A 27234-nucleotide genomic window follows, 5' to 3' on the forward strand; every position below is an offset into this window, starting at 1 on the left:
CTATATTTTTGTAGGTAAATGCCAACACAGACACAAGCATTATGACTGCATTTTGAATAAATAATCAAGCCATGGGAAGCAATATGTTTAAATAATAAATAGTAAAAGCAAAATGCACGCTAAGCAGAATGACTTTGACAATCTTATTAGAAGGTTTCTGTTTCAATGGTGTTCCCTTAGAGGTTTATGATCTCACCTTTCGGTTAAAACTTCATAATATGTACCATAAAACAAATAAATTGTATACATCCCAGTTCGTAACAATGCAAGGAACTGTGCCAAACATGCAATCAAGGACTCACTTGACTTCATGTTATCACCTCTAGCGTGTTGTAACAGTTAACATTCCATGTCTCTCCATAACACGCCGTGCAGCAAGAGCTGCTGCCTCACTTGCCCGCAAAGTCCCACTAGTCATAATAATAGCAAATTCACGAGTGATTTCTTCCTGGACTTTTTTCCTAGCATCTTTGAGAGGATCTTCTTGAATTGTTTCATCTTGGTTTCTTTCACTTAATTCAATTTTCTGGAGATCTTTTTGACAGTGATCAATCTCCTTGGTACCCACATTCAGTGAAGCATCAGATGACAGCAACTTCCCAGGACCAACAGCAGGCAGAATTACAGAGCTGTCTTTAGTAGTCACAAGAGAAGGCTTCTCATTGCCACTGTCTGCATCTTCTTGCACTGCCAATTCTTCTTTGCCTCGATTATTTGAAAGACTTGATGTTTCACACTGCTCTACAACAACAGGGGTAGATGAGAAAGATCCTAAACGAGGAGCTTCAGGAACCCCTCCATATCTTAAACTGGTCTCTAATTGTTGTATCATTGGCACTGCTTCACCAGTAAAATCAAGTGAGAAGAAAGGAACCTTGTATCATAAAATCCATTTAGGCCTAATTATCTCATTTGAAAGACAGATATGCTTGGAACTGCTGTGATGAACAGGAAAGTGTACCATTTGTCTACTTACGTACAAAGTTACAAACATCAACTATTCTATGATATGACTTCAGTAAAAGAAAACTTACATAATAAGGCACCCATTGGAGTGTTTATAGCCTCCTCAGGCAGACGAAGAATATATTCTGGGATATTGCAGCCAACCAAAAAACACGCTACCTCATTGCTGAAGTTGTTACAGTTGTGGTGCAGCAAACTATAAGATTCAGCTGTGTAGCGCTGGCTAATATCTTGCAAATATTCTTCAAAAATTTCCTTTGGCAAATGGGTTATACCCAATTCTATAACTTTCAAAGGTTTTCCATAAGGAGTCTTTCCAGCTGGTGTATGCTGAATACCTCCTCCATAATAATATTCATTGCCATAAACCACAATCCCTGTATGCCTGTGAAATAGATGAGAAACAAAACAGTAACAATTCAGTATCGGACAACAATACATAAGGAGCTCAACAATGAGGCATACTCTCAAAATCGAAATCAAGCACATACCAATGTCTAATCCAAAGCACATTAATCCAGTTATATTACTCGCAGACAAACCCACAATGAACTCTAATTCAGGAAAATATTAGTAGCAGGTTGATGTCCAGTTGTTCCAGAAAACCATAAATGAGAACTGCAGAGATCACACCATAGCAGGCAGAGAATCATCACATCCAGCAGAAAACACACAATAGCAGGTAGAGAATCATCACCAACAGAAGGAACATGCCATAGCAGAAAGCGAAAAGTTCCAGCAGAAATTTGCGATAGCAAACAGAGAAACCACACTCGAAGCAAAGATACACCATAACAAGCAGTGAAACATCATGAACAGTAAAGATATGCCACAAGAGGCAAAAAATCAACATGAACCAGCAACATAGATTTGAGACTGCGTGGATATGCTTATGAACAAATAGTTATTACTTTGAACCTACACAAAACAGCAGGCAACCCACCACCCCACAATCTCCTGCCAGTTAACGTTCTCGCCTGGGAATCAAAACAAGATGACATCCCCAGCACATTAGTTCTGGAGTTTTCCTTCTGAAGTCATTATTTGAACCTGTCTGGAAGTTCATATTAGGAGCAGCAATGCCTGTGACCTGCTTACGACCTCACTGATCCAACCACATGCATAACTGATTTCTCTCAATAACACATCTAAGGGTGAACAACAGTGACCATAGATGTAAAAGAACAAGTGATTGGGGGAGCAAACCAGTCCCTATTCTTTCCTGAATTGACTTAGCATTTGTAGTTGAAACGGAAACTGATGCAACATCTACAGTGGGAGCAGTGCTTTATTCTAAGTTCTAACAGAGAAGTTGCCAAAAAGAGAGGCAACTCCAATGTTTTTTTTTTTTTTTTCTCTGTAAGACTAGGCTATTTATATTACAAAAAATTCAAAAATTACAGCAAAAATTACACCAGGGCCGTGGCCCTGCATCTCCATAGAGATTTTTCCCCATAAAAGACCTTTCAGGGCAGCATCATTACAAAATTGGGACATCTGAATCGACATATCCAGCATTTGAATCGACACAATAAACATGTGAACCGCCACGATGGACATATGAACTGACACGATGGACACATAAACCAACACGGTGGACACATAATCTGACACGGTGGACATATAATCCGGCATGGTTGACACATAGACAAACCGACAGAGATGGCAGTAGATCGACAAAGAGCATGAAAGACAAACAGAGAGTTGCTTTCCTGGCAGCGAAAGACAGAGTGATGGAAGTGCTAGTCCTCATCGGTTGTGTGAGGCTCATCCTTCGCTGGTCCTTTGAATTTCTGTGATTCCTCCATGTCCGAGCGCAGCGACCTCTGAACCGGCTCACTGGGGCCAGCATCCGCAGCTTGAGTGGCTTGGGGAGAGTCTGCTCTGGTTGGCCGCCGCATATCAACCGTGGGAACTTGCATGTCAACCACTGGCACATTCAGGTTGTCCAAAGGCCCCCTGAGATTGCTGCAGTGTTCCACCATGACTGAGATAATGAGAGTGTTGTTCTCCAGAGTGCAGGGGATCCGGTAGCGAACAGCCGGATGTTCCACATGACCACAGTCCGGAATTTCTTCCCACCCACGCACATTGCCGCGGCCTACAAGTCTATTCGAGCCTCTGTTATGCTCAGAAGTGAATTCCACCGAGGAGGAAGGCGAATTGACTGGTCGCTGAGTAGCAGAGCGACCCCTGGAACCGCCACGGCGACTGCTCATTCTGGGTCTCTCTCTCTGCATCTTCGAATTACCCTTCAGACAAGAATTCCTCTGAGTAATTTTGCACTGAGCCAGAGAATGTTCCGTCTCGGCCAGCTTCTGCTCGGAACGCTTGCAGGAATGAAGACAGGCGACATGGGGGGCGAAAATATTGAGCGCCATTTGCCTCGATCGCTGCTGCACATTGAATGCCGTCTGAACCAGCAGTAAAACCCAAATAACTATACCTCCCATCGTATTTAATTCACCTGCGTTCTGGTATGTCGTGGCTCGTCCGGGCTTACACCTGCCCATGTGACGAGCCACACCTGACACCTGCCCTTCACGCTGCATAGTCACCCGCATCCGGGAGAGGCAACTCCAATGTTATCTTGCTGCTGAGAGACAGATTTCAACATATCATTTGCCACATAATACTTTCCTAATCCACCATTCACTCCACCCAGAAGCATAAATTTGTCCTGCAGCTTCTTTGAAAAGTTATCATGCTGCTGAGAGACAGATTCCGACATATCGTTGCCACATAATCCTTTACTAACCCCACCATTCACTCCACCGAGAAGCATAAATTTGTCCTGTAGCTACTTTGAATACCGTGTTGGTCCAGTGGCTAATGGTATTTGTTGGCATTTCCATATTTTCCGAACTTAGTTACCTCTTCATACACTTGATTTCTTCTGCTGTCATCCATTCTCCAAGGCTTTGGACCATCAATGGTATAATGTTTGTCTTTGCTTGACAGCAGTTATCTTAGCCCTGACAGGAGCTATTCCATGATTCATGAGCTTACACATGGCTTTTTTGGTTTTTCTTGGGGATCTGGAACATATGGCAAGCAATGTACTGTCTCCATATGATTTTCAAGGAACCTTGAAACATGTCTCCACAGTCATTTCCAGTCCACCAAGGTGAAGATCATGTGACGCTAGTTGACCCTGGGACCAAAGCCCAATATGCTCTTACTGAATTCCCACGGAAACCATTACTTACGTGCATAAGAGGTTTACACCTATAGAAGTTTCCTTGTAACAAGACTGCCTCCATTGAGGAATATGTTAACTGATTCAAACTTTAGAAATGATCATGTTTTTTCTTTGGAAAATGTCATCTGATAAAGACATATAAATAGTACAATGAGAATTTGGAGACTAATTGTTGCCAGGATTAAACTTTTTGCAGGGTTGTTAAGCATTATATTTGCATGCTCTATAATGTTCCCAAAAATTAATCGCTCAAGAGATGAAGTAGTCTATTGATCCCCATAAGGCTATAGTCCTGGATAAAGAGGAAAACCTCAAAATACCCAATGTGTGGGCGAGTTTTGGGGCAGCTGGGCAAAGAAACCCAAAGTTAGGGTTTGGACTCTGGAGCAATTTTTACTCAACTAATTAAGAGGAGAATCCCCTCAAGGAAATCTATAACTACAAGAGGATTAAATTCATTTAGATCATCATGAAATGGATCATTTATCTCTGTTCTTTTCAGCCTGAGGCTCTGAGGTTTTAAGGCCCCTTTTTCCTCTCAATTTCGGTGGTGAAAGATTCCACCCAAGTTGATAATCTCCCTTATCTATTTATTTTTAGAATTTGGAGACTAATTGTTGCCGTGATTAAACTTTTTGCAGGGTTGTTAAACATTATATTTGCATGCTCTATAATGTTCCCAAAAAATTAATCACTCAAGAGACAAAGTAGTCTATTGATCCCCGTAAGGCTATAGTCCTGGATAACGGGGAAAACCTCAAAATACACAATGTGTGGGCGAGTTTTGGGGCAGCTGGACAAAGTAACCCAAAGTTGGGGTTTAGAGCCAATTTTACTCATCTAAATAAGAGTATCCCCTCAAGGAAATCTATAAATACAAGAGGATTAAGTTCATTTAGATCATCATGAAATGGATCATTTCTCTGTTCTTTTGAACCTGAGGCTCTGAGGTTTTAAGACCCCTTTTTTTCCTCTCAATTTCAGTGGTGAAAGATTCCACCCAAGTTGATAATCCCCCCCTTATCTTTTTATTTTTATTGTCCTTGTTCTGGCACAAGAACACTTTTTAAGGAGCAGCAAATTTCCGCTGGATTAATTTCTCTGGTTTTTGGGCACATGAATTTTATTTTGGAAAGCAAGACCTCTCGAAGTCTGTTAAAGGGTTGCGAAGATCTCTTTGAAGGATTGCGAAGATCTCTTTGAAGGATCGCGAAGATCTTTTTGAAGGTAGCGGAGGTCATCTTTCTTCCTGTTAAACACAAGAAAAATATTGGAAGACAACGAAATCACCTTGCATTTTGACTGGCACAGAATTAGAATTTGAAGAGGAGCGAGATTCTCCTAGCACAAGATTCTTATAGAAGTCATGTGCATTTCCGTCAAGGTTTGATCAGTGGCAGGAAGCATCTTAAGAAGTTCGTTTGATAATTAAACCCTGCTCTAGCTCGGGACCTCCAAAGAGGGTTGACGTGAAATTCTTCCTGAGGAATTCCGGCTATGTGGACACTTGAACTGAGCAGGTCCGAAACCTAACCCAGCGATTAGGGTATTTTTTTACAGTAATTCTGGTCCCAGGTTGCGGAATGATCATCCAAAGCTAAGTAACCGAATTCGTCCTATAGGCCCCACGAATCCAAATCCGTCGTGTCCGACACGATTCTCTCGAAATTCGTGTCCAAAATCCATGACACATCGTGTCCTTTTTTGCCACGTCGAATCCGACTGTGTGTCACGATTTTGGCAGCATGTCACGATTTTGGGAATCGTGTCCTGTTTTCCAAGACTCGCTAGGCGGAAAAAGTGACCTGCGCGGGTATGAAAAGGGCGTATTTGCTCATTACAGCCACGCATATTTTCATTTGGCAAGTGTTTTGTGAGCTATTGGCAAGTGGAGAAGGGTTTGCAGCAAGGAGATTCAAGCACCAGGTAAGTGCATTTCACCTCCATTTTTTTGCATTTCTTACAACAGTTTGTATATGATTTTTTGTTTACAAATTTGTACATGCTTTGTTCATTTCTTTTACAGTATTCATGGCTCAATCAAAGGCAGCAGTTAAGGAGGGCAAAAGAAGGGCAAGAATGTCATGGGTGGAGATGCCCCTCCTCCCCCAATATCATCAGAGTCTGCTGCAAGTAATGTTGAGAGAAGAGGAGGACCTAAAGACAATGATAAATATGATAATATCCATTGTGGAAATATGTCACAAGAGAGGATGGGCCAAACACCAAGGGAAAGAGAGGAGGCAATGTGCAATGGAAAGACAACTTTTGTCACATTTCTTTCAAAAGCACATATTACCGTGTGAAATCACATTTGTTGGCTTTACTGGGTTGTGGGATTGGAGCTTGTAAAGCTGTTTCTTTACAAAAGAGAAAAGAATTGGAAAATGAGGCCAATGTTGGTATGGAACATGTGGCTTCAAAATCAAGAAAACCCAAGAATGAAGACCCCCTTCCATTTTTGAGGAAAGTCGCCACCAAATTTCCATTTGAGATTTCTACTTCTACTGGGGGACAAGCATCAAAAAGAAGAGCACTTGGTCCAATGGACAAGATTTTCCAAAAAGAGAGACAGGAAGAGCTTGATCTCACCATTGCCTTCTTCTTCTATCAAAACTTCATATCATTTAATGTTGCATGTTCACCTCTTTTTATTGAGATGTGCCGAGCTCTAACTCAAGGGGCTCCAGCAGGGTATGTGCCTCCTGGGTCAGAGAAGCTGAGAACCACATTGTTGACGAAGGCAAAAAAAGAGGTGCAAAAAATGCTTGAGCCTATTGTAGCATCATGGCCAACATCCGGGGTTAGCATTGTTTCTGATGGATGGACAGATCCAGCACGACACCCAATCATCAACTTCATGGTGTCTTCCTTGAGTGGTCCAGTTTTCATGAAAGCAATGGATACACTTGGCGATTACAAGGATGCACAATTTATTGGTGAGTTATTTATTAAAGTTATTGAAGATGTAGGTGTTGATTCTTGTGTGCAAATCATTACAGATAATGCACTTGTTTGCAAGGCTGCTGGCATGATTGTGGAAGCTAAATATCCACAAGTGTTTTGGACACCTTGCATTGTCCATTCATTGAACTTAGCACTGAAATCCATTGCTTCTGATGTGCTTTGGATTGGAAGCATTATTGAGGATGCAAGACATATCCGTAACTTTGTGCAAAATCATACAAATGCCCTCACTATCTACAAGGAGTACACCAATCTATCATTGTTGAAAATTGTTGATACATGGTTTGCATCTTCATTCATGATGTTGAAGAGGTTGAGGGAGGTCAAGACCGCTCTTGGGTCCATGGTTATTTCTGAGTTTTGGTCATTTTAGAGAAAGACAAATCAGGTAGCCTCTAAAAGAGTGAAGGACACAGTGCTAGATGATGCTTGGTGGGAGAGGGTAGATCTAATTATTCGGATCATGGACCCTATCATTTCTTTGCTTCGATTTGCAGATACAGACAAACCCATCCTAGGAGAGGTTTATGAGGGATGGGATTCCATGATTGAGTCTGTGAGGAGCATTATTCTACAGAGTGAGTGCCCCGAGTATGAGACATCACCAGAGGCCTTCTATGATACCATACATGATATTCTTGTCAGCAGATGGGACAAGAATTGTACGCCTTTACATTGTTTGGCTCACTCACTTCCCACAGATTCCCTCGTCACATGGATGGTGAAATCTCACAGGGGAAGAAAGAGGCATTCAAGTGGATTTATCAGGATAGTGCATTGCTTGCTAAGGTGGAGGATGCCTTTGCAGAGTTTTCCACTGGCAATGGTCGATTTGGAGGTTATGATGTGATTAGAGACAGGGGGGCTAAGAAGCCCTATTCTTGGTGGGCAAATCATGGGGCAACAAGCCCTCCTCTTTAGCAGTTAGCCATGAGGCTCCTCTCTCAGGTGACTTCATCCTCTTGTTGCGAGAGGAATTGGAGCACATATGGGAATTTGTATAGTGTGAAAAAGAGCAGGCTTGAGCAGTACAGGGCAGAGACAATGGTGTATGTGCACACCAACCTTCATCTTATTTAAAGGCAGAGGGAAGAGTGGTTGAGGGGAAAGACAAAGAAGTGGGATGTCTTTCCTGATGATATGGGTCTGGACACCAGTGTTGAGTTGGCATTGGCCAACATGGATCTCAATGATCCAGTGCTAGAGCCTGTTAGATTTGATGACCTAGAGCCTGTTAGATTTGATGACCTAGAGGGGTCAACCTCCACACCAGCAAATGCAGAGGCGACTATGGATACAGGGGAGGAGGAGGATGCAGAGGAGAGCAGTGGGGACCATGATGATGAGGACATTGATGTTGATTCTAATGCTGATTCTGACGCTGATTGATGCCTTGAGGCTTGTATACCTGTAGTTGTTTTATATTTTCTATTTCTATTTGCCATTGGCATTGCACCGGCACTACCTATGTAACACACTTTGATTTGATGACTTAATGAGAAAACTACAGTTGTCAGTGTGTTTATCTTACTATCTTGTAGTTGTAAGTTGTCTTTCAGTTATGAATTATGAATCATGATTTAAATTAATAGATTTATCATTTATGTGACCAGTACCACTGACATGTATTTGAATTTCAAACGTAGATGAAGATCTATGTTTGAAATCAATAAATTTGTATCATTAATTAAAATTTGTGTAAGAAATATCTAATTTTTAATATATATATATATATATATATATATATAAAATAATATATAACGAATCCTACGTGTCCTGTTCCGGGGAGTCAACGTGTCCGAATCCGACACCACGAATCCCGAATCCTACGAATCCCGAATCCCCGTGTCAGGTGACTTAGTTCCAAAGTTTTTTACAAATTGCATGGTGACTGGGTTGTTGGAAGCTCACGGGTTAGCCGCTCTTGAGAAAAGGAAATTACAGTGATTAAGGGTTCCTGTCTGCTGCAGTTTGGAACAGTAAGGGTATTACGGATTATATAGATCTCGAAATCTGTGTGGATTTCAAGCCTGCCAAAGATTTGAATTTTGTGTAATGAGTATTTGAAATCATAAATTGATCGTTGTGAACTCTATTAAATATTATCAATAGTTACGCTGTGGCATAATTTATGAATGGTTATTGTGGACTGGTTTTCTGAACTATCCAAATTTCAGTAAATGCTGTTTAGCATTGTTACCACAGTAGTGCCTTTACAGTTGCATAGAAAATACAGAACTTACAGTATGAATAAACATTGCAGTATTGATTGATATCCTCATTGCATATTTCATTAAAAACCCTATGGTAAGTTAGGGCAAAATTTCACTGCTCTATTACATGCTCTTTGGTTCTAAGGAAGCAGCTGATGAAGTACTCCTAAATCACACGCAGATGAATGCAAAGGCCACAACTTCTGTGCAATCCTGACAATATGACTTTTGCCTCACAGATCAATGCCCCTATTTGGAGTGAATTTCCAAGGCTGCTCAAATATCACCGGGCATGTACTAACAAAATCGTGAAACCCTTGGTTGACTTAGGACTACTGGTTGGGGATAGAAGAAATGCCTGTAACCCTTAGTCAACTACTGCTTGGGGATAGAATAAAGGCCCAATCTACAAGACCTAATGCATGTGTATTATTGAAACTCATATTACACATGACTTAACATTTGAAATTCAGCTACATCTTCCAGGTAGGGTGCATGTTCCGAAAATGATTCATCTTTCCAACACTTAACTTGCCCATTACTTGCATGCCCATCTGAATAAAGATAACCCATTAAACAAACTCGATATGACAACTATGCCATAAGATGTTCCAGATAAAAATGCCCTACCCTGACAGGATGAATTTTTCCTTGCAACATCAATGCCGTCTTTGGAGTGAGTTTCCAAGTCTGCGAGAACATTGTCGAGCATGTATTGGCAAATCATCAAAACCGTTGGTCAACAACTAGATGGGGATAAAAAAGTAGCCCAATCCAATCTATGAGAACTAATGCACAAGTATGTAGTGAAACTAATCTTGCACAACTTCACATCTGAAATTCAACTACATCTGCCTTACCTATTTATTGCCTTCGCATCTGATTAAGGATTACCCATTGAAGGAACTTGATATGACAACTACGCCACAAGATGTTCCTGATAAATTTGACAGAAATACACAACCAGGACGTTCTCTAGTCAACTCCAACCTTAACACTACCAAGAATGGCAATGACAAGTGGACTACAGTTGGAAGGAAGACAAGTAAACAAGGCCAAATCCTGAGGGGAGTCAATGGAATTACTACACCTGATGTCAAATGCTAGCTATTAATACAGAAATCGGTTCAAAGCAACCTAGCATTTCACAAAATAGAACTATTTGTCAACACCCTGATAACAGTAAGCCAACAAGCTCCACTAATCTATCCTCTACTATGGAGCCAAAGTATATGGTTCCAGCAACCTAGAACCAAATACAGGAACTTTGGTAGCAAAGGATATTTTTCAGTTACACACATTTCCTCCCCTAGCAAAAGCTTGTAAGTTTAATGTCATATGCACAGTTAATATTTTTGTAGTTCTTGAGCAAGCATTTGATGAATTAGTGACCAGGAATGGTGGTGACAGGTGGACCATGGTTGGAAGGACGGTAAACATGTCAATCCCCAAGGCAAGTCAATGAAATTACTACCTTTATGTCAAATGCAAGATATTAAAATACAAATTCCAATTCAACCCAAACCTAGCATTCGGAAGAAACAAACAAACAAAAAAAACTAATCTTCCTCCTCATGATCACATTAAATGGACAAGGTGCCCATGAAGTTTGGACTTGCGACATTGAATGTGTATGGAGCTTTAAGCAACACAAAACGTGTGTGGATTTGTGATACATCTCTGATGTTGAGGACTATATACTGTTTTTGCAAGAGGTTAAGGTGACTAGTTATTGCATTCATTTGTTGTTACAAAGTGATTAACAAGGGGAACATCATTGCACACCCCATGAAGAAGAATATGGGGTGGTTTGTGGTCTTGCCTCCTGGATCAAAGTAGTCAGGACTCAGAAATGCCAAAATCAAACTGAAGCCAGTTTTCCTAAAATTACAAACCAAACCCAAACCAGCCAGACGTTTTTTGAGTTAATAAATACATAGAAAGTTAGCATATTACTTGCTACAAAACCTCTTACAAATATGGTTCCAAAAGAGAGCCTATGGAAGAGAATTCACTTAAAAATATATTGCTCCAAGCACATTATTGGATTGGATTAGAAGCGACAGAAAATAGTATTCACAATGTCTCAAATCACTACTATCAGGTCAATGCTAACCTGGGTAGGTGCACTAACAACTATAAAGAATTCATGGCTCCTAAATACTTGATGAAAATAGCAATGCAAAAGTAGCTGCAACAGTTACAGGTATATGGGGATTCACTTATACTATAGTAATCAATTAGATGAAGGAAATACTACATGTTCAAATAGAACGCTACTTACTCGTGCAGGACAACTCAAGGAGAACTCAATTCTCTGCGACAATATTACTTTTACACAAATATGGGGAGCCAAACACCACTGCTGATGCTTTGTCTAAGCAGGCAACTCTGCTTGTGGGTCAAATTTTAGTAGAGGAACATTTGGATTGCACATGCATAGTAACTTGACTAGATCTATAGGTTCAAGAAATGGAAATCAATGGTTAATCTCGGAGATGGCGTTAAGTCATTATGCTTTTTATCTCAAGTATTGAAATACTTAAGAGGGTGCTCTTTATTCTCTACTGAAATAAAGAAAGCATTTTTTTCCTTGGAAGAAAATATTGTAAACACAAAAAAGGTATATAAAATTTTTAAAATACATATTTTTGATATTCTTTTGCACAGAATGTGCTTTTTCTGGGGAAACACGCCTGAACTTTCCTTCAGTCCATGGATGGTAGCCACAGTAAACCAGATTATTTAAAACTCAAGGTCGGGTCAGCGTCTCGATAACAATTGGCTCACCAAGAGCAAGCATATCACATAGTGGGATTTGAACCCAACTTAAGCAGGGGAGGAAACAACATTCCCTCTCAGCCACTCAAACTACACCTAATTGGCAACAAAAAAAAAATCAATTAATTTCAGTTAAGCCGTGAATGAGCAACAAAAATTTTGAAAATTAATTTCAGTTAAGCCGTGAATGAGCACAAAGAATGACCAACTTTAAGTGAATACAGAATGCCAAACGAAATTCGTTTTATTTTCATATCTTAAGAAACCAAAATTGTTGTATAAACTTATGATGCTTGGGATTCGTTTCATTGATGAGGGATCTGTCTCGATCCATACAGTAAACATATACGAAAGATATCTCGGGCAAATCCTAGCGGATCAGGATCCAATCTGGGGATCCGTCGCTTAGGACCGACAGACCCAGTAACACAACTTTAAGAGCTATCCTATTGTTAAGCCAAACCTACAATGACTATAAATGCCACCATAACTATAATATGTTCATGCCCTACAATCTTCAACCATGTAGGAGGCAATGGGAAGGAACTAGGGATGATTATACAATCGAATTGGACAAGGTTGATCCAAGTAATAATTAGATGCTCAACATTAAGGAACCAACCTTCTCAAATGAGGCTAGAGAGATTTGGAATCGAAATTAATGGCACCATCGGAGAAAGATGTGTTGAGATTTTTGTTTATAAGCTCTCAACTCAAAAGTAATTTGCCTATGCTTCATGATTCAAACACTAATGACATAGCCCATGGTCCATCATTCATAGTTTTTGAGATTTGACGAGTTTTACCAAGTTGCCGAGTTGACTATCCATTCACTTTACCCCAACCCGTTTCAACATTTTTGGCCTCCCCTGGGATTTGAACATGGGTTTCATCCATGATAACCCAAGATCTCTACCATTACTCCTAACCCATGTTGAGGGCACTGACATTTCAGCTCACGTACTGGAAAGAATTCAAATTCCACATAAGCTAATTATTCTTTGTTCAAACGTAATTTTTGGTAAATTTTAAGTTCAATAAATGCAAAACAACTTATCTTAGTTTAAAGTTTTTGCAATTTCTCGATCTGGAGCTGGGCTTAATGAATGTTGTTCAATATAACTTTAAACATCTTTGTAAACTAATGCAAAACGTATACCTTAAAAAAGGTGTAGAGAAAAAGAGATTCATTCAGAAAACACATCTTAAACGTAGCATTTTGATATTTACTGTACCAGATTCCTTCAATGGCTCTTCCAAGTAATGAGGAAGCCAATTGTCGCGCAAGTCCCTGGCTTAGATCATACACATTCAACAAAACCTTGTATCCTTCCTGAGACCGAAAATAAAAATTAAATCAATTCCAGTTTTAAACCCCCACAACAAAAACCAGAATCAACGAACATCTCGCAGAGGACACGGATGTAAAAACGTACCTCTTCCATCGCAATTGTCCGAACCCAACTGCACCCTGTTAATATTAATTGCAATGATGAATATTAATTTAGTTCATACCCTAGCAATATTCAAGCAACTTCGTCTACACAGCTAATTAGACATGTGATACAGGGATTCCTCCTGATTTAACCGCGAAACAGCCAAACACAGTAGAATGATCGAGAAGCCTTCTAATGAAAGAGGAAAAATGATAATTTCATACCAAATTACTCAAAGTTAAGTGAAGGGAACGTTTCAAAAAATGGCGAGACAGACTCGAACAGCGGATCTTAAAAAATAGGGTAGAAGCTCGGGCTCTACCGAGTCCAACGGCACCAGATGCCGACTTCGAAGTCGCAAAATTCGTGTGAAGAATTCCAGAACTTCCAATTACGCCCAAAGCAGCTGGGCCGGCCTGGGAAGCTTGCAGCCGTCGAGGGTACAAATACTCGAAGCTATATTAGAAGAAAAAGTCGTTCAGTTTATTTTTATCCCTCCTTCCCTCGCTGCCTTCCTAATTTTATATTAAACAGAAGTCCTAATTTGACTTTGTATTAATTTAAAATTAAAAATAAAATTTATGATGATAATGTATTAATATTAATATGTTATTTAAAATATTATTAAAAATATATATAGATTTCCAAATTAAATTATATACCTCTTTAAGTTAGGTGCAGTGTACTTAACCAGTAAGTCATTAATATGATATTATTCTAATTACCAGTTTTATTAATTATAAATAAAAATAATAATAATAATAAATTATTTATTTTCTGTTTTTTTTATCTTTGAAGATGGTAGAGTGTCTACCTAAAATGTGGGACAGGGAAATAAATTAGTTTTTTTATGGGACAATGGAGTGGTTGGTACAATGGATGTTATCCCTTTCACTTGGTGTCAAATCTCAAGAGGTTATTTTTGACCCATTGTGATAAGGCTCATATGTGCCAACTCCAAGGTGGTGTTTAGAATTTTGTTGCTTATTATAGTGTTGATCAATGTGGACCAATAAATCGTTCAACTAAATTAAGGGCAATGTAACTATAACTTACTCTTAAATCAATCAAAATTGCAATTAATTGATTGAAAATCTTACCTTCAACCGCAATCATGTTTGGAAGATGGGCAATGTAATTATGGCTTGCTCCCAAATCAATTAAAATTGTAGTTGATTGATTGAAAATCTGACTTTCAACCTCAAACATGTTTAGTTTTTTTTCAGAAAATCATGATATTATATTGAGGATATATATACAAGATATTCAGATAGTTCTGTATGAGATTGGAAACTCATGAATACTACCGATAAGCAACATAGCACATCATGTAAAACAAATTACCATCATGCTGTATGTTCATATGATCAAATCCCAAAATCAGAAAGGACAAAAACCATTGCATCATTCAGCTGATTGGAAGATAAAGAGCAAAGATGGAAGAGAGAACATATTTGGCAGAGATAGAAGAATCCTCAAAAAAATTTAGGTTCCTCCACTTCCAAAGAGACCATAAGGTGATGGGAAGAATAGGCCTAAGAGTGTTTTGTCATCCCCACCAGGCAAACGTTGCATCAACAGAGATGAAGTTAAGATGCTGAAAAGAGAAAAATTGTGCAAGTTCATACCAGATTTGTTGTGAGACAGAGCATTTGAAGAAAAGGTGGAAGTTTGTCTCCTCCTCCATTTTGCAGAGAACACATCTACTGGGACCGTGCCATGATCGCCTCCTCAAGGAATCCCAAGTCAAATTTTTGTTGAAAAGCACCAGCCAGGAGAATAAGGTCACTTTGAGGGGACATCCAAGCTTCCACCAGAAGACTGGAAAGCGTTGTCTGTTCGATTTGATTGAATTCGGAATGAGGTCGAAATATATATCTTTTACAATTGCATGAGAGGAAGAGTAGGGAAGGGACCAGATTAGATGATCATCATTTGTAGAGCGCAGGACTCCTCCCAGATGGAGAGAGGAAATAAGATTGGTCCAAAGTGGGAGCAGGTCCCGTGGAAGACCTATGTCATCAGCATCTCGAAGCATGGGTGAAAGTCCACACCATTCCTTTATGATGCGGTCCCATGTGAAGTAGCTAGATCTGCGAAGGAAAAAAAGAAGAGGAGGAGGAACCTGTAGCATGCCCCTGAATCCAGCAAAGGAGTCCAGGCCAATGAGAATCTTTCTGCCTGTGTAGATTTTCCATTTAAGATTCCTGAGAAAGTATCGTTGGACCCTTCTGAAACTGAGCCATATGGCGAAGCCCTGTTGAATGCCAATAGAATCAAATCTGAACCAGAATTCAATGCCTCTTCCTCTTTGATATTTCTGTCGAATGATGTCGCTCCATGGGTTGGAACCAAAAATACCCCTCCAAAGGGATTTACAGACAAGAGCAATCCCAAAAGTCTTAATGTTCAGAAGACCCCAACCATCAAAATTTTTTGGTAATGTGAGAAGGTCCAGCTTTGCAAGATGAATTTTCCTACGATCGACCTTGGCTCCCCAAATAAAGCTGGATATAATCCTGTTGATAGCTTGGATAATACTTGCCGGGAGGAGGAAGAGGTGACCCCAGAAAACTGAGAGCTGGGATAAAACCGATTTGACGAGCACAATCCTGCCACCTAAAGAGAGGGAGCGGAAACTCCAGAGAGCAATCTTATTGAGAAAACGGTCGACAAGCCAACGCCAGTCTGCCAACTTGTAGGAATGAGCTTTTAATCGAAACCCAAGATACTTGATGCCATCCGATAGAGGTTTGGACTGAATTTCGAAGAGCTGGGATATCCAGAGAATCAGGTCCTCATCAGAGCCATTATGGTAGAGAATTGATTTAGCTTTGTTGATGGCAAGCCCAGAAGCTTTGTGAAAACGGTCAAGGATGGATTTTATGCACAGCCATGTAGCCTTTGAAAGCATAGCAAATAAGAGTACATCGTCGACAAAGAGGTTATGCGATATATTGATATTCTTGCAGATCCTTATCGGAAAGTATTCTTTCAGTGCCACAGCACGATTGATATGAAGACTCATGGCATCAATAGCAAGGATAAAGAGAAGGGGAGACAGAGGGCATCCTTGCCGAAGGCCCCTTTCAGCCTGGAAGAAAGGGGAAGGGCGACCATTCACCAATATAGCATAGTTAACATTTTCAATGCAGCCCATAATCCAGCGGATGACTGCAGGAGACAATCCAATTTTGGCAAGGAGGCATTGAAGATACCCCCAGTCAATAACATCGAAAGCCCGCTGCAGGTCAATCTTCAGGATGGCTGCTTTGGAGTTGTTGACAGAAATGGAATGGAGACATTCCTGAGTGGTGGCCACTGCGTCATGGATGTTCCGTCCCTTTAGGAATGCATGCTGGTTTGGAGATAGATAATGGGCCAGAGTTCCCTTTATTCTAAGAGCAATGATTTTTGTGATGATCTTGAAAGAGATGTTGCAGAGCGAGATAGGGCGGAAATCAAGGAAGGATTCAGGCTCATCCTTCTTGGGAATGAGAGCAATGAGAGTGGAGGAGGATAGGCTGTGGATTTGACCAGATAGCCTGGAGGCCTGGACCATGCTTAGCAGATCTCTTTTAAAAAGGTCAAAGAAGTGAGTAAGGAAATCAATAGTCCAACCGTCCGGCCCAGGGGCTTTATCCTTTTTGAAGGATTTCATGGCCTCGAGGAGTTCATTCTCATCAACAGGACGGAAAATATCCTCATTCATATCATGATCAAACATCACTGGCATTTATGATCTCCAAGAATGCATATATCTTTAAGATGTTTTTGCCCACATTTTCCATGGTTGTATAGATGTGCCTTTTAACACAAATTTTATGAAATATAAATAAATTATTTTTATAATAATAATAATAATTTTAATTAATATATTATAAAAATAACAATAAAAAATCTATAATATAGATTGAGTGTGTTTAATGGTTAAAAATATATTTTTCTTTATAAGAGGTCATGGGTTCAAATCTAGAAGGGAGTAGAGTATGTACATCTTTGTAAACTTGTAGTCAAATCTCTAAATAAAAATAGATTTCTTGTCCTACAAACAATGGAGTCTCATACATCAAATTCCCACAACCAATCAAATCTTATACACCCATCAAAATTTGATAATAAATTAAAAATTATAAAAATAAAATATAAAACTTGTAAAACAAATAATTAAAAAAAATTGTTATTATAAAATCTTTAATATAATTATATATTAATAGCGATAAATTCACTTTTGCAATTAAAATTGACATATTCAAACATTTATTATTATGTTTGTGGTCTATGGCCCTATCCAAGCTTGATTTGCATAAAAATCCCCTTCTTAAAGAAATTTAATCATGATTTATGTCCTAGTAGCTCTACACACTTCATATATGATATAAGCTAAAGGGGAATGTGACTCACTATTTCATTTTCTAGTTTTGTTGTTTATGGCTATACTTATTACCTATATCTTAATATACCTTACTAGGTGAGCTATCCCCGTTATCCAAATTTAACAATCTTACATTAATTGATTTTAGATGGCTTGGCTTCCTAACATAACTTTTACATAGCTTACTTCTTTATAATGTTAATTAAGTAAAAGTTGTTATGGAAACTAGTGCTCAATATAATTAAAATTTGTTATAAAAATTAGTGTTCACTATGTATATAAATTGGTGGTATAAAATTTGTTACAGAAATTAGTGTTCATTATGTATATAAATTGGTGGTATAATTGTATTTTTTGTATCTTTAAAAGGGAACTTGGGGTGTTTCCTTTCATCATGTGTTTGTCTTTGGATTTTGAGACTACAAGCATCTATACAAAAGAGCCATGATTTTGAGCACCTCCCATTTAGGTAATGGTATGCTTATTCTAGTAAATGACTTGTATTGTGTGTCGACAAAGTGTCCGAGGCAAGTTTTACACAGAAATAATCCTAGTCGCTTGGTCTTTTTTGCATTTCTTAATGAGGGGGCTCGACGGATGGAACCCTAGCCGTCGTAGCCCCCTCTTCCTTTCTACTCTTTGTTGCTCTAGTCCGTCGATGCCATTGATGTGGTGTTTGTTTTTGTTTGCCTGATGTCGCCTTCGAATGGGATAGTCTCTGCATTTTTCCATTTTGTTGTCGCTTGGAGTGTTGCTTGAGGTTCATCTCTCAAGGTTTTCATGGCTCGTCAACTTGTTGCATGTGTTTCATTCTCCTATGGTTGCGTGGGGAGTTGAGGGAGTGGATTTGTTGGTAGATTTCACTGCTATGAACCTAGTTTGTACCTCCTACAAGTTGGGGAATGTAGATGTAGATGGGGGGGTTTAGTCATTTTTTGCCTAAACTGTCATTATCGACAAAGTTCCTTCGGTGTCATTTTGTCTAGGTTTTGTTGTAGTTTTTGTGGAGCCTCTGCTCACTCATTGTTATGAAGGAGGGATCTAGGCATATTATTTGGGGCTATCTAGGCGACTTATGCCTAGTTTGTTTTGGCCTATTTTTATCTCGTTTGCTAAGTTTTATGGCTTTTCTTTTTGCACCCTTTGGGGATTTTTTTAGCGGGGTTGCATGCCCTTTTTTCTTGCCACTAAAAAAAAAAAAAAAAACTAAAAAACTTGTGGGATTTATTAATAATATATATATTTTTTTGGATATGTGATATGAGTTGCACAACGAACGAAATTATCAGGTATGTGTTATATTATTTTCACAGTTATTGCTTTGCGTTGAGCATAGCAGGGGGTTATATGGGGGTCACAGGAACCCCCTACTTTAGGGTTTGTAGGAGGGTGGAAGCCCCCTTGGGCGGCGGTTCTCGGGCAACTCTCAAAAAAAATATTTTGGGTAGTCTTTTGTGTCCATTTTTGGCAGTTTTCACCTTTAGCAGTTTTCTAATGTACGGTGGTTTAGCCTATGGTTTTGTAGTTTTAGTTGAGGAACTATAGTTATATTATTATCTAGGGTAAATGAATTGCTAGTTTATTGATGTTGCGAAGAAAATATATATATATATATATATATATATATATATATATATATACTATGATTTGGGTTTTCAGGGTGATCTCCATGTTAATGTGTGTATTTGTCATTGTATCTTTTTTGTTTCATTAAGAGTTTGTTTATAGCAATTAAGTGTACAAGGTTAAAGGAATGAAAGGAAACGGGTCTATCTCTCACACACATATAGTAGAGAACATTGTGATATAGTGAAAACACAACTTGTATTAATGAAAAAAGTAGTAGGATACTATAAAACACAATTAGCTAGAATGGTGGTAGCTTATCTCTTAAGAGAGAGATGGTTGCTACACTCATTTGCAAAAACTATTACAAGGGGTTAAAAGGGTGGCCTTTTAACGTAAATAAATAACCCTAACTGTCCAAAACCCTAAGCCAATAAAATGAAGCACCAAAAGGTTTATGGGCCTTGAGGTGGTTGGTTGATACATCAACTTCGTGGGGCACAACTTTTGCACACAATCCATGTTTAAAGCACACAATAGCTTATTGGAATGAACTATTCAAGGATTGCACATTTTGGATGGGACCAAGGAATGTTATGACAAACCCTGGCCCATCTAATGGCCAAAAAGACCATTTAAGGCTTCAAAATGACCCCAAAAGTTTGGGACCTGAAAAACCATAGAAAAACTCCAAGAAGATAGAGAAACATTGTGTTAATAGAAGAGGTAGGTGGCCATTAGTATTCGCCCGGATTAGTTCTCCCACCTTAGAAAGAAATGGTATCTATTGCATCAAGTTCCCTTATTAGATGAGGAAACTTTTGCTAAATTTGACTCTTGGTGAGCTACTTACCTTTGTGTAGAAGTTGCCCTACTTTGACAACCTAATAGAGTTATATGTTATGTTGCCAAGTATACTTTGACTTGGTGTCTATGATCTAATTCATCATAGGTTAATGCAATGATAACTGAGTTATGTAGGGGGAAACTACTCAACCACCTTTGAGATGTCCAATAGAGGTGGATGTTGAGAAATCTAGGGGCAGCAAGTGCAGGTGATTTCTCTTACTTGATAATTGTTTGTGATGCATTTTTACTTTACTTTATTAACTTCTTCTTTTACTTGATTTTTATTAGTGTTCTTCTTCATCAAGCAACTACCAATCCATAAAGAACAATAATACAAAGGACACAAGATATAGTCGATCAACCATGGCCAAAACCACTCCAAACTCTTAGAGGAAAACCCACACAAATTCTTATTTTTCTAGAATCTTCAATTGACGAATTCCAAGACCTAGACCCTTGATAATGAAACTCTATAAGAACAAGTCAAACTTGCCTCAAGTCAAAGATAACTTCTTCTTTATTCAACTGCAATCTCTTCTTCAGCTTCAGTCTTCAACCTTACAATACTTGTCTGAAATTCTCGGCCTCCTTGACTGTAAATCTCGACCTCCTTGACTGTAACTCTCAACCTCCTTGACTGTAACTCTCAGCCTCTTGTAATAGACTATAATTTTCGCACGTGTGACAGATTGAGGATGTTAAAGACTTCTTTTTTCCTTCACTTGGGCATGCTTCTTTTCTTTGATTATTCAACTTGGTATTTCAAACTTCTTTCACCCTTGATTCATCTATTTGGACTGACTGTAATTTATTCTTTTTGTGGTTGAGAATGCGCCTTAGTTACAGTCCACACGTGTGAGGAAATGAGCCCAAAAAAGATCTGAATGACAACAATTTTATCGCTACTTTAATCCTCTTCTTCTTCGCTTGATGTGAGACCCTTTCTTGCCTTGATTATCAAACTTTTGTGATGTTCATTGATGATCCCAGAATGAGGTTGAGTCCTCCTATATATAGACTTAAGCATCGATGATTTTAGGCTGACTTGAAGTTGTCTCTAGGTCGACTTGATGTTTGAGAAGGTCGACTTGTACTTTGCATTTATGACTTGGTCTTGGAGAGTTATTTGAGTACACTTTGACTCAAATAAATTCTTCTTACAATATGTAACATGACCAAATGGGGATTTTATACATGACAATGACTCCCTAGACTTGTAGACTTAATGACAAGGCCTAGAAGCTCATAATGGGAGCTTAATCTATAAAAATAAGTTTTCTTGAGCATGAAACCCATGCCTCAAGATTGATAATAATAATTTATTTGTCTCATTACATCAAATATACGAAATCATGATTATATATGGAATTATGAAGATCGAGCCTAGTCACATATTTCAACACTCCCTCTTAACTAGGGAGGTATTCATAATTCATACACTGTACTTGGACATTCTCAATCTAAAGAATTCTCATAATAAGAGTCAGATTGGTAACCCATCTGTATAGAACCATATCAGTCAACATTGTCACATAGCAAGGCCTTCACTAACAACATTATCTCTCCACAAGATTGGAACATACCCTACTTGGGTGTTCACAGAGTATGTCCTCCCAGGACTATTCTTATCTTGGATTCCCAGTCCTCAAATAATATCGTTCATTTACGACTACTCTTATCTTGGATTCCCTACCACATTCGCAAAGAGTATCAGATGCCAGATGCTTACCCAATCCTCCATTCTTTCTTCCCAAGTGAAGACAAGAATAATGTGTCTATATATCCCTCTCAACTTAGGGATGATATACCCATTCCTATGAAGGAATGTACCCAAGGTCCCTCTCAACCAGGGACTTGTCTAATCTCCCTCTTAGCTAGGGACTTGCTTCCAAGTTTCTTAATCAGAAACTTGCTTTCAGGCTCCCTCTTAACTAGGGACTTGTTTTCTGTAGCAGTTATTTCTTTTTTGGTGGAGATCATGGGACCTTTAGCTGCTTGTAGAGCTCTTCCATTTGACATCATGAATTTCATTTTCAATATTATGGAGCCTTCATCTTTTGGGACTTCTTCATAGGGCATCATTCATCCATCACTTTCCTTCTCAAATTATGTCAGTCGTGTCATCCTTCCTTTCATCAAAAAAATGATCCATTAGACCATATCTAGATTTTCCTCATACAACTACCTTTTCTAAATCATGTATCCTTCAGGATCATCCATCCTTCCACGTGAATACCAATTGTAGATGACATCCACACCTCTCTTTTGGTAGCCCCGTATTAGCCCATCCAGATATTGTTTAAAAAATCGGAAATGAACATCAAATCAAAAATTACCTTTTGTGATGGTCCTTCATCATGTCATCTTCTTGTTGCCACATCAACATCTTGCATACATATTGACACATCTCCAAGGTATTCAATGTCAAGGGTATTCTTTCTTTACCAAGGTCTTCATACCTTTCCATGGAGATATCATGGCCAATTCTTCTAGTTATTAGATGTTTATTTTCTTTTCTAAGTGACCATAGTTTCATATCCCATAATCTCTTCTTTCTTTCTTCACATATTGCTCTTTAGGAACTTCTATCCATAGTTCCTGCATCCTTGTCAACCACCTCATATTCCATATGAGGATATATTATGTTGATTTCAACTAGTCAATATGAGAACAATGCCTTCATGCATCCTTACAAAGGAAGAGATACATGTACTTTGACCATGCTCATGGGGTGGAGAACTTACCCATGATATCAACAACTATATGATGACATGACTTAATTTTATCAATCATATGCATGCATACCTCTTTTCTTCTTTTGGTCATCTAGGTTTCCTTTAGCAGCTTATGGTCCTTACTTGAGAGTACTTCATGTTGAAAAGTGTGCAACAAGAAATTCTTGTTGAGATTGCAACAAGATGATGGAGCTTAGTGAAAAGAGTCGCCTTCACTAAGTGGGCCCGCAGGCTATTTTTGGCGCAAGTCTATTTTTAGACTATGTCTATTTTTAGACATATGGATCATGTCTATGGATGATTGATCAAGTTGGGAAAAATAGATGGACTTCTATTTTTGATGAAAGTGTGAGTGATCACAGTGTGAGTGATTACAGTGTGAGTGATCACAGTGTGAGTGATCAAAGTCAAAAATAGAAAAGTCAAATATTATTATCTCACAATAATATTTGGACTATAAACTTAATCTTATTCTCTTGGAGCACTTCAGTTTGAGCTACGGAAGTGGCACATGCAGCTGTCAGAAGGAAATTCGTTTTTCTTATGAGTCAGTTGAGTTGTTGCATGCATGACTTCAATTAGAACTCAAGTGAGTTGAGTTTAGTGGACTGGAGGTACAGTTGATGGAGTTGTGTTCAGTTTAGCTTTGTTAAACTGGTTGTATTTAGTCTAACTGATCAATAGACTAAAGATGAGTTGGGTGAATTAGTTATTGATTAATTCACAAGTTATTAACTCATAATGCAACTATAGAATACATCAGTTAACTCAGTTGCATGTTAGTGCATGTTCAGTTCAGCAGGGACAGGTGTTAGAGGATCAGATTGCTATCAGTTGTGACTATAGCTGTGCATGATGATTTGCACAATCAAAGGATTGAGTATGCCAATGAGTTTGCTCACGTATCTTCATGATATTATAGCTGTTTCTCACGTCCAACATAGTGTGGGTGACTATTTTGCAGTGTAAAATCGAGTTTGGGAAGCAATTCTCATCAGTTCTCGAGCAGGTTTGAGCAGTGGAGGCAGGCAAGCAGCGGGAGAGATTTGGAGATCAAATATGAGCTGTATTGTGTGTAACAGGTGGAGATACTTGTGAGAAGTATTATGCTTTGTATTGTTACATGATTCAATCAATATAATATACAGATAGTGTGGGGTTTTTAGCGAGATGCTTTCCCCGGATACATACTGTGTTCATGAGTTTGATTGATGCTTCTATGCGTGCCTGTGGATGTTTCTGCTTCTGTAATTTGATGATCAACGTAGAGGAGATTATGTATTATACATGTTCCGCTTAAATTGTATGATCAGGATAATCTCTGTTGAATATGTGTCATATTATTCAAAATTTCTACATGGTATCGGAGCTAGATAATTGTAGAAAAAGTTTCTACATGGTATCGGAGCAGCTTGATTTGTAGAAGAGATTTTTACAGGATATCAAGCGAGGATTGATCATCAGATCTACTATTCAGGAAGTGGTTACATTCTATTTCTTCAGGCAGAGTCTGTAATCGGGCCAGGTAGCCTCTGGATTCATCCTTCCTTTGGAAGGTGAAATATCCGGTAAAAGCCCATACAGTCAATCTCTGTACAAGAAATAATTTGTTCTCACGAATTCTAGATCGGAAGCAGTTGAGTTTTGTGCTGGTGGAATTCGAATTTAATTCCAAAGCAAGAGATAAAACTCAGAAACATTCAGTTCGAGAATGGAGATAGTATGCCCCAGTATCTCACGAGGTTCACTCAGTGTCGAGATGAGCTGGGAAGTGTGGGGGTTACTGTTGATGATGAGGATGGTGAGTCTAGGACTCCTTGACCTTCCTAAGAGTTGGCATAGCTACCAGGACTCGGTGAATGGAAGGGAGAAACTGCCAAATTGGGAACGACCATGGTCGGATTTGATGCAGGAGGAGATTAGACGGAGCACCAGAGACGGTTCTTCATCCATGCAGGATGAGGAGAACTGTGCCTTAGCGAGTAAGGCGAAGAAGGGGAAGGAGAAGGTTTCTCTTTTCGAATCTTGTTCTTCCAGTGATGGGAAGAATGTTGACAAATCGAAGGTGAGATGCTTTCATTGTCATGAGATTGGTTCACGGGTCAGGAACCTGTATGCTCTTGAGATTCAAGATGCATGCAAAGCCTTGAGCAGCGAGGCAACTGATGGAGACTTGGTGGTTGAGAGGGAGTGTATATTACCTCTCAACATGCAGAGCCAGAAGAAGTCTCAGACGATTGTGGAGGAGCCACGATTGGTGCAGCAACTTCAGGAGGTTGTGGAGGAGCCACAACAGGGGAAGCTGAGAGGAGATAGAGTAGAGACATCTACTCATCCAGAGACCTCCAGTAGGGGGAAACTTCAAGCCAGGTGGGCTGAGGGATCACATGCAGCCATACCTCCAGGTAGGAGGTGGGGTGATGTGGATTGATCATCCCAAGGAGTAGGGGCAAGATCCTTGAGGTACCCAACCTCTTGGATGAGACCTTGCTACGGGAGCCCCGATGTGTAGTAGCAGGAACTGACTGATTGGGTAGAGACAGATGCGGATGGAGCGGCAGAGAGAGCGACAGTGCAGGGAATCCCAGGACAGCGCATAGCTAGCAGGCTGTAGCAATGCGAGAGGCACAAGTGTTTTGCACAGTGCTAGGTGGCACAGAGAGGTGTGCAATGGTGCGAGATGCATGGAGATGTTGCAGTAGCGCAGATGTCAGAGAGGGAGCACTTGTCAGCAGCATGTAGAGCTTCAGCATCAGAGGATGTTTCTATCCCAACAGGGAGGTCAGTTGGGAGGTGCAGTGCGGATGCAATGCTGGGAGATAGAACCAGCAGCAGCACAGATGCAGTCAGAGATCAAAGTGACAGAGGCTAGAGCAGTCAGATACTGAAGAGCACAGAGATGCAGAGTTTCAGTCGACAGAGGCAATAGCAGTCAGAGACTTTGATGACAGAGCAAGTGGACCAGCCAGATGTGTTGCATGGAGAACATTCCAGAGTTACAGGATCGGGTTTGAGAGGAAGCCTTTCTTGTTGAGAGGGAGTGTTGAAAAGTGTGCAACAAGAAATTCTTGTTGAGATTGCAACAAGATGATGGAGCTTAGTGAAAAGAGTCGCCTTCACTAAGTGGGCCCGCAGGCTATTTTTGGCGCAAGTCTATTTTTAGACTATGTCTATTTTTAGACATATGGATCATGTCTATGGATGATTGATCAAGTTGGGAAAAATAGATGGACTTCTATTTTTGATGAAAGTGTGAGTGATCACAGTGTGAGTGATTACAGTGTGAGTGATCACAGTGTGAGTGATCAAAGTCAAAAATAGAAAAGTCAAATATTATTATCTCACAATAATATTTGGACTATAAACTTAATCTTATTCTCTTGGAGCACTTCAGTTTGAGCTACGGAAGTGGCACATGCAGCTGTCAGAAGGAAATTCATTTTTCTTATGAGTCAGTTGAGTTGTTGCATGCATGACTTCAGTTAGAACTCAAGTGAGTTGAGTTTAGTGGACTGGAGGTACAGTTGATGGAGTTGTGTTCAGTTTAGCTTTGTTAAACTGGTTGTATTTAGTCTAACTGATCAATAGACTAAAGATGAGTTGGGTGAATTAGTTATTAATTAATTCACAAGTTATTAACTCATAATGCAACTATAGAATACATCAGTTAACTCAGTTGCATGTCAGTGCATGTTCAGTTCAGCAGGGACAGGTGTTAGAGGATCAGATTGCTATCAGTTGTGACTATAGCTGTGCATGATGATTTGCACAATCAAAGGATTGAGTATGCCAATGAGTTTGCTCACGTATCTTCATGATATTATAGCTGTTGCTCACGTCCAACATAGTGTGGGTGACTATTTTGCAGTGTAAAATCGAGTTTGGGAAGCAATTCTCATCAGTTCTCGAGCAGGTTTGAGCAGTGGAGGCAGGCAAGCAGCGGGAGAGATTTGGAGATCAAATCTGAGCTGTATTGTGTGTAACAGGTGGAGATACTTGTGAGAAGTATTATGCTTTGTATTGTTACATGATTCAATCAATATAATATACAGATAGTGTGGGGTTTTTAGCGAGATGCTTTCCCCGGGATACATACTGTGTTCATGAGTTTGATTGATGCTTCTATGCGTGCCTGTGGATGTTT

General features: G+C 39.4%; 1 protein-coding gene across 2 annotated transcripts; it reads right to left on the reverse strand.

Moving 5' to 3' along the window:
- Positions 1–120: 120 nt before the first annotated feature.
- Positions 121–14064, reverse strand: LOC149250200 (uncharacterized). 2 transcript variants are annotated; one of them, XM_089458946.1, is made up of 5 exons: positions 13888–14064; positions 13566–13600; positions 13365–13462; positions 1035–1351; positions 121–837 (listed from the first exon to the last, which is right to left on the reverse strand). In XM_089458946.1, exons 2-5 carry the CDS (start codon positions 13572–13574, stop codon positions 323–325), a joined length of 939 nt encoding a protein of 312 aa, XP_089315072.1. In that variant the 5' UTR covers positions 13575–13600; positions 13888–14064; the 3' UTR covers positions 121–322. The 2 variants fall into 2 exon arrangements, with proteins under 2 accessions (XP_089315072.1, XP_089315073.1); XM_089458947.1 differs by having other exon boundaries at positions 13790–14064.
- Between the last annotated feature and the right edge of the window lie 13170 nt (positions 14065–27234).

This window comes from Pinus tabuliformis, chromosome 7 (genome assembly GCF_031772625.1).
Source record: "Pinus tabuliformis cultivar Carrire ecotype Pingquan chromosome 7, CPIR1, whole genome shotgun sequence".
Lineage (NCBI taxonomy): Eukaryota > Viridiplantae > Streptophyta > Pinopsida > Pinales > Pinaceae > Pinus > Pinus tabuliformis.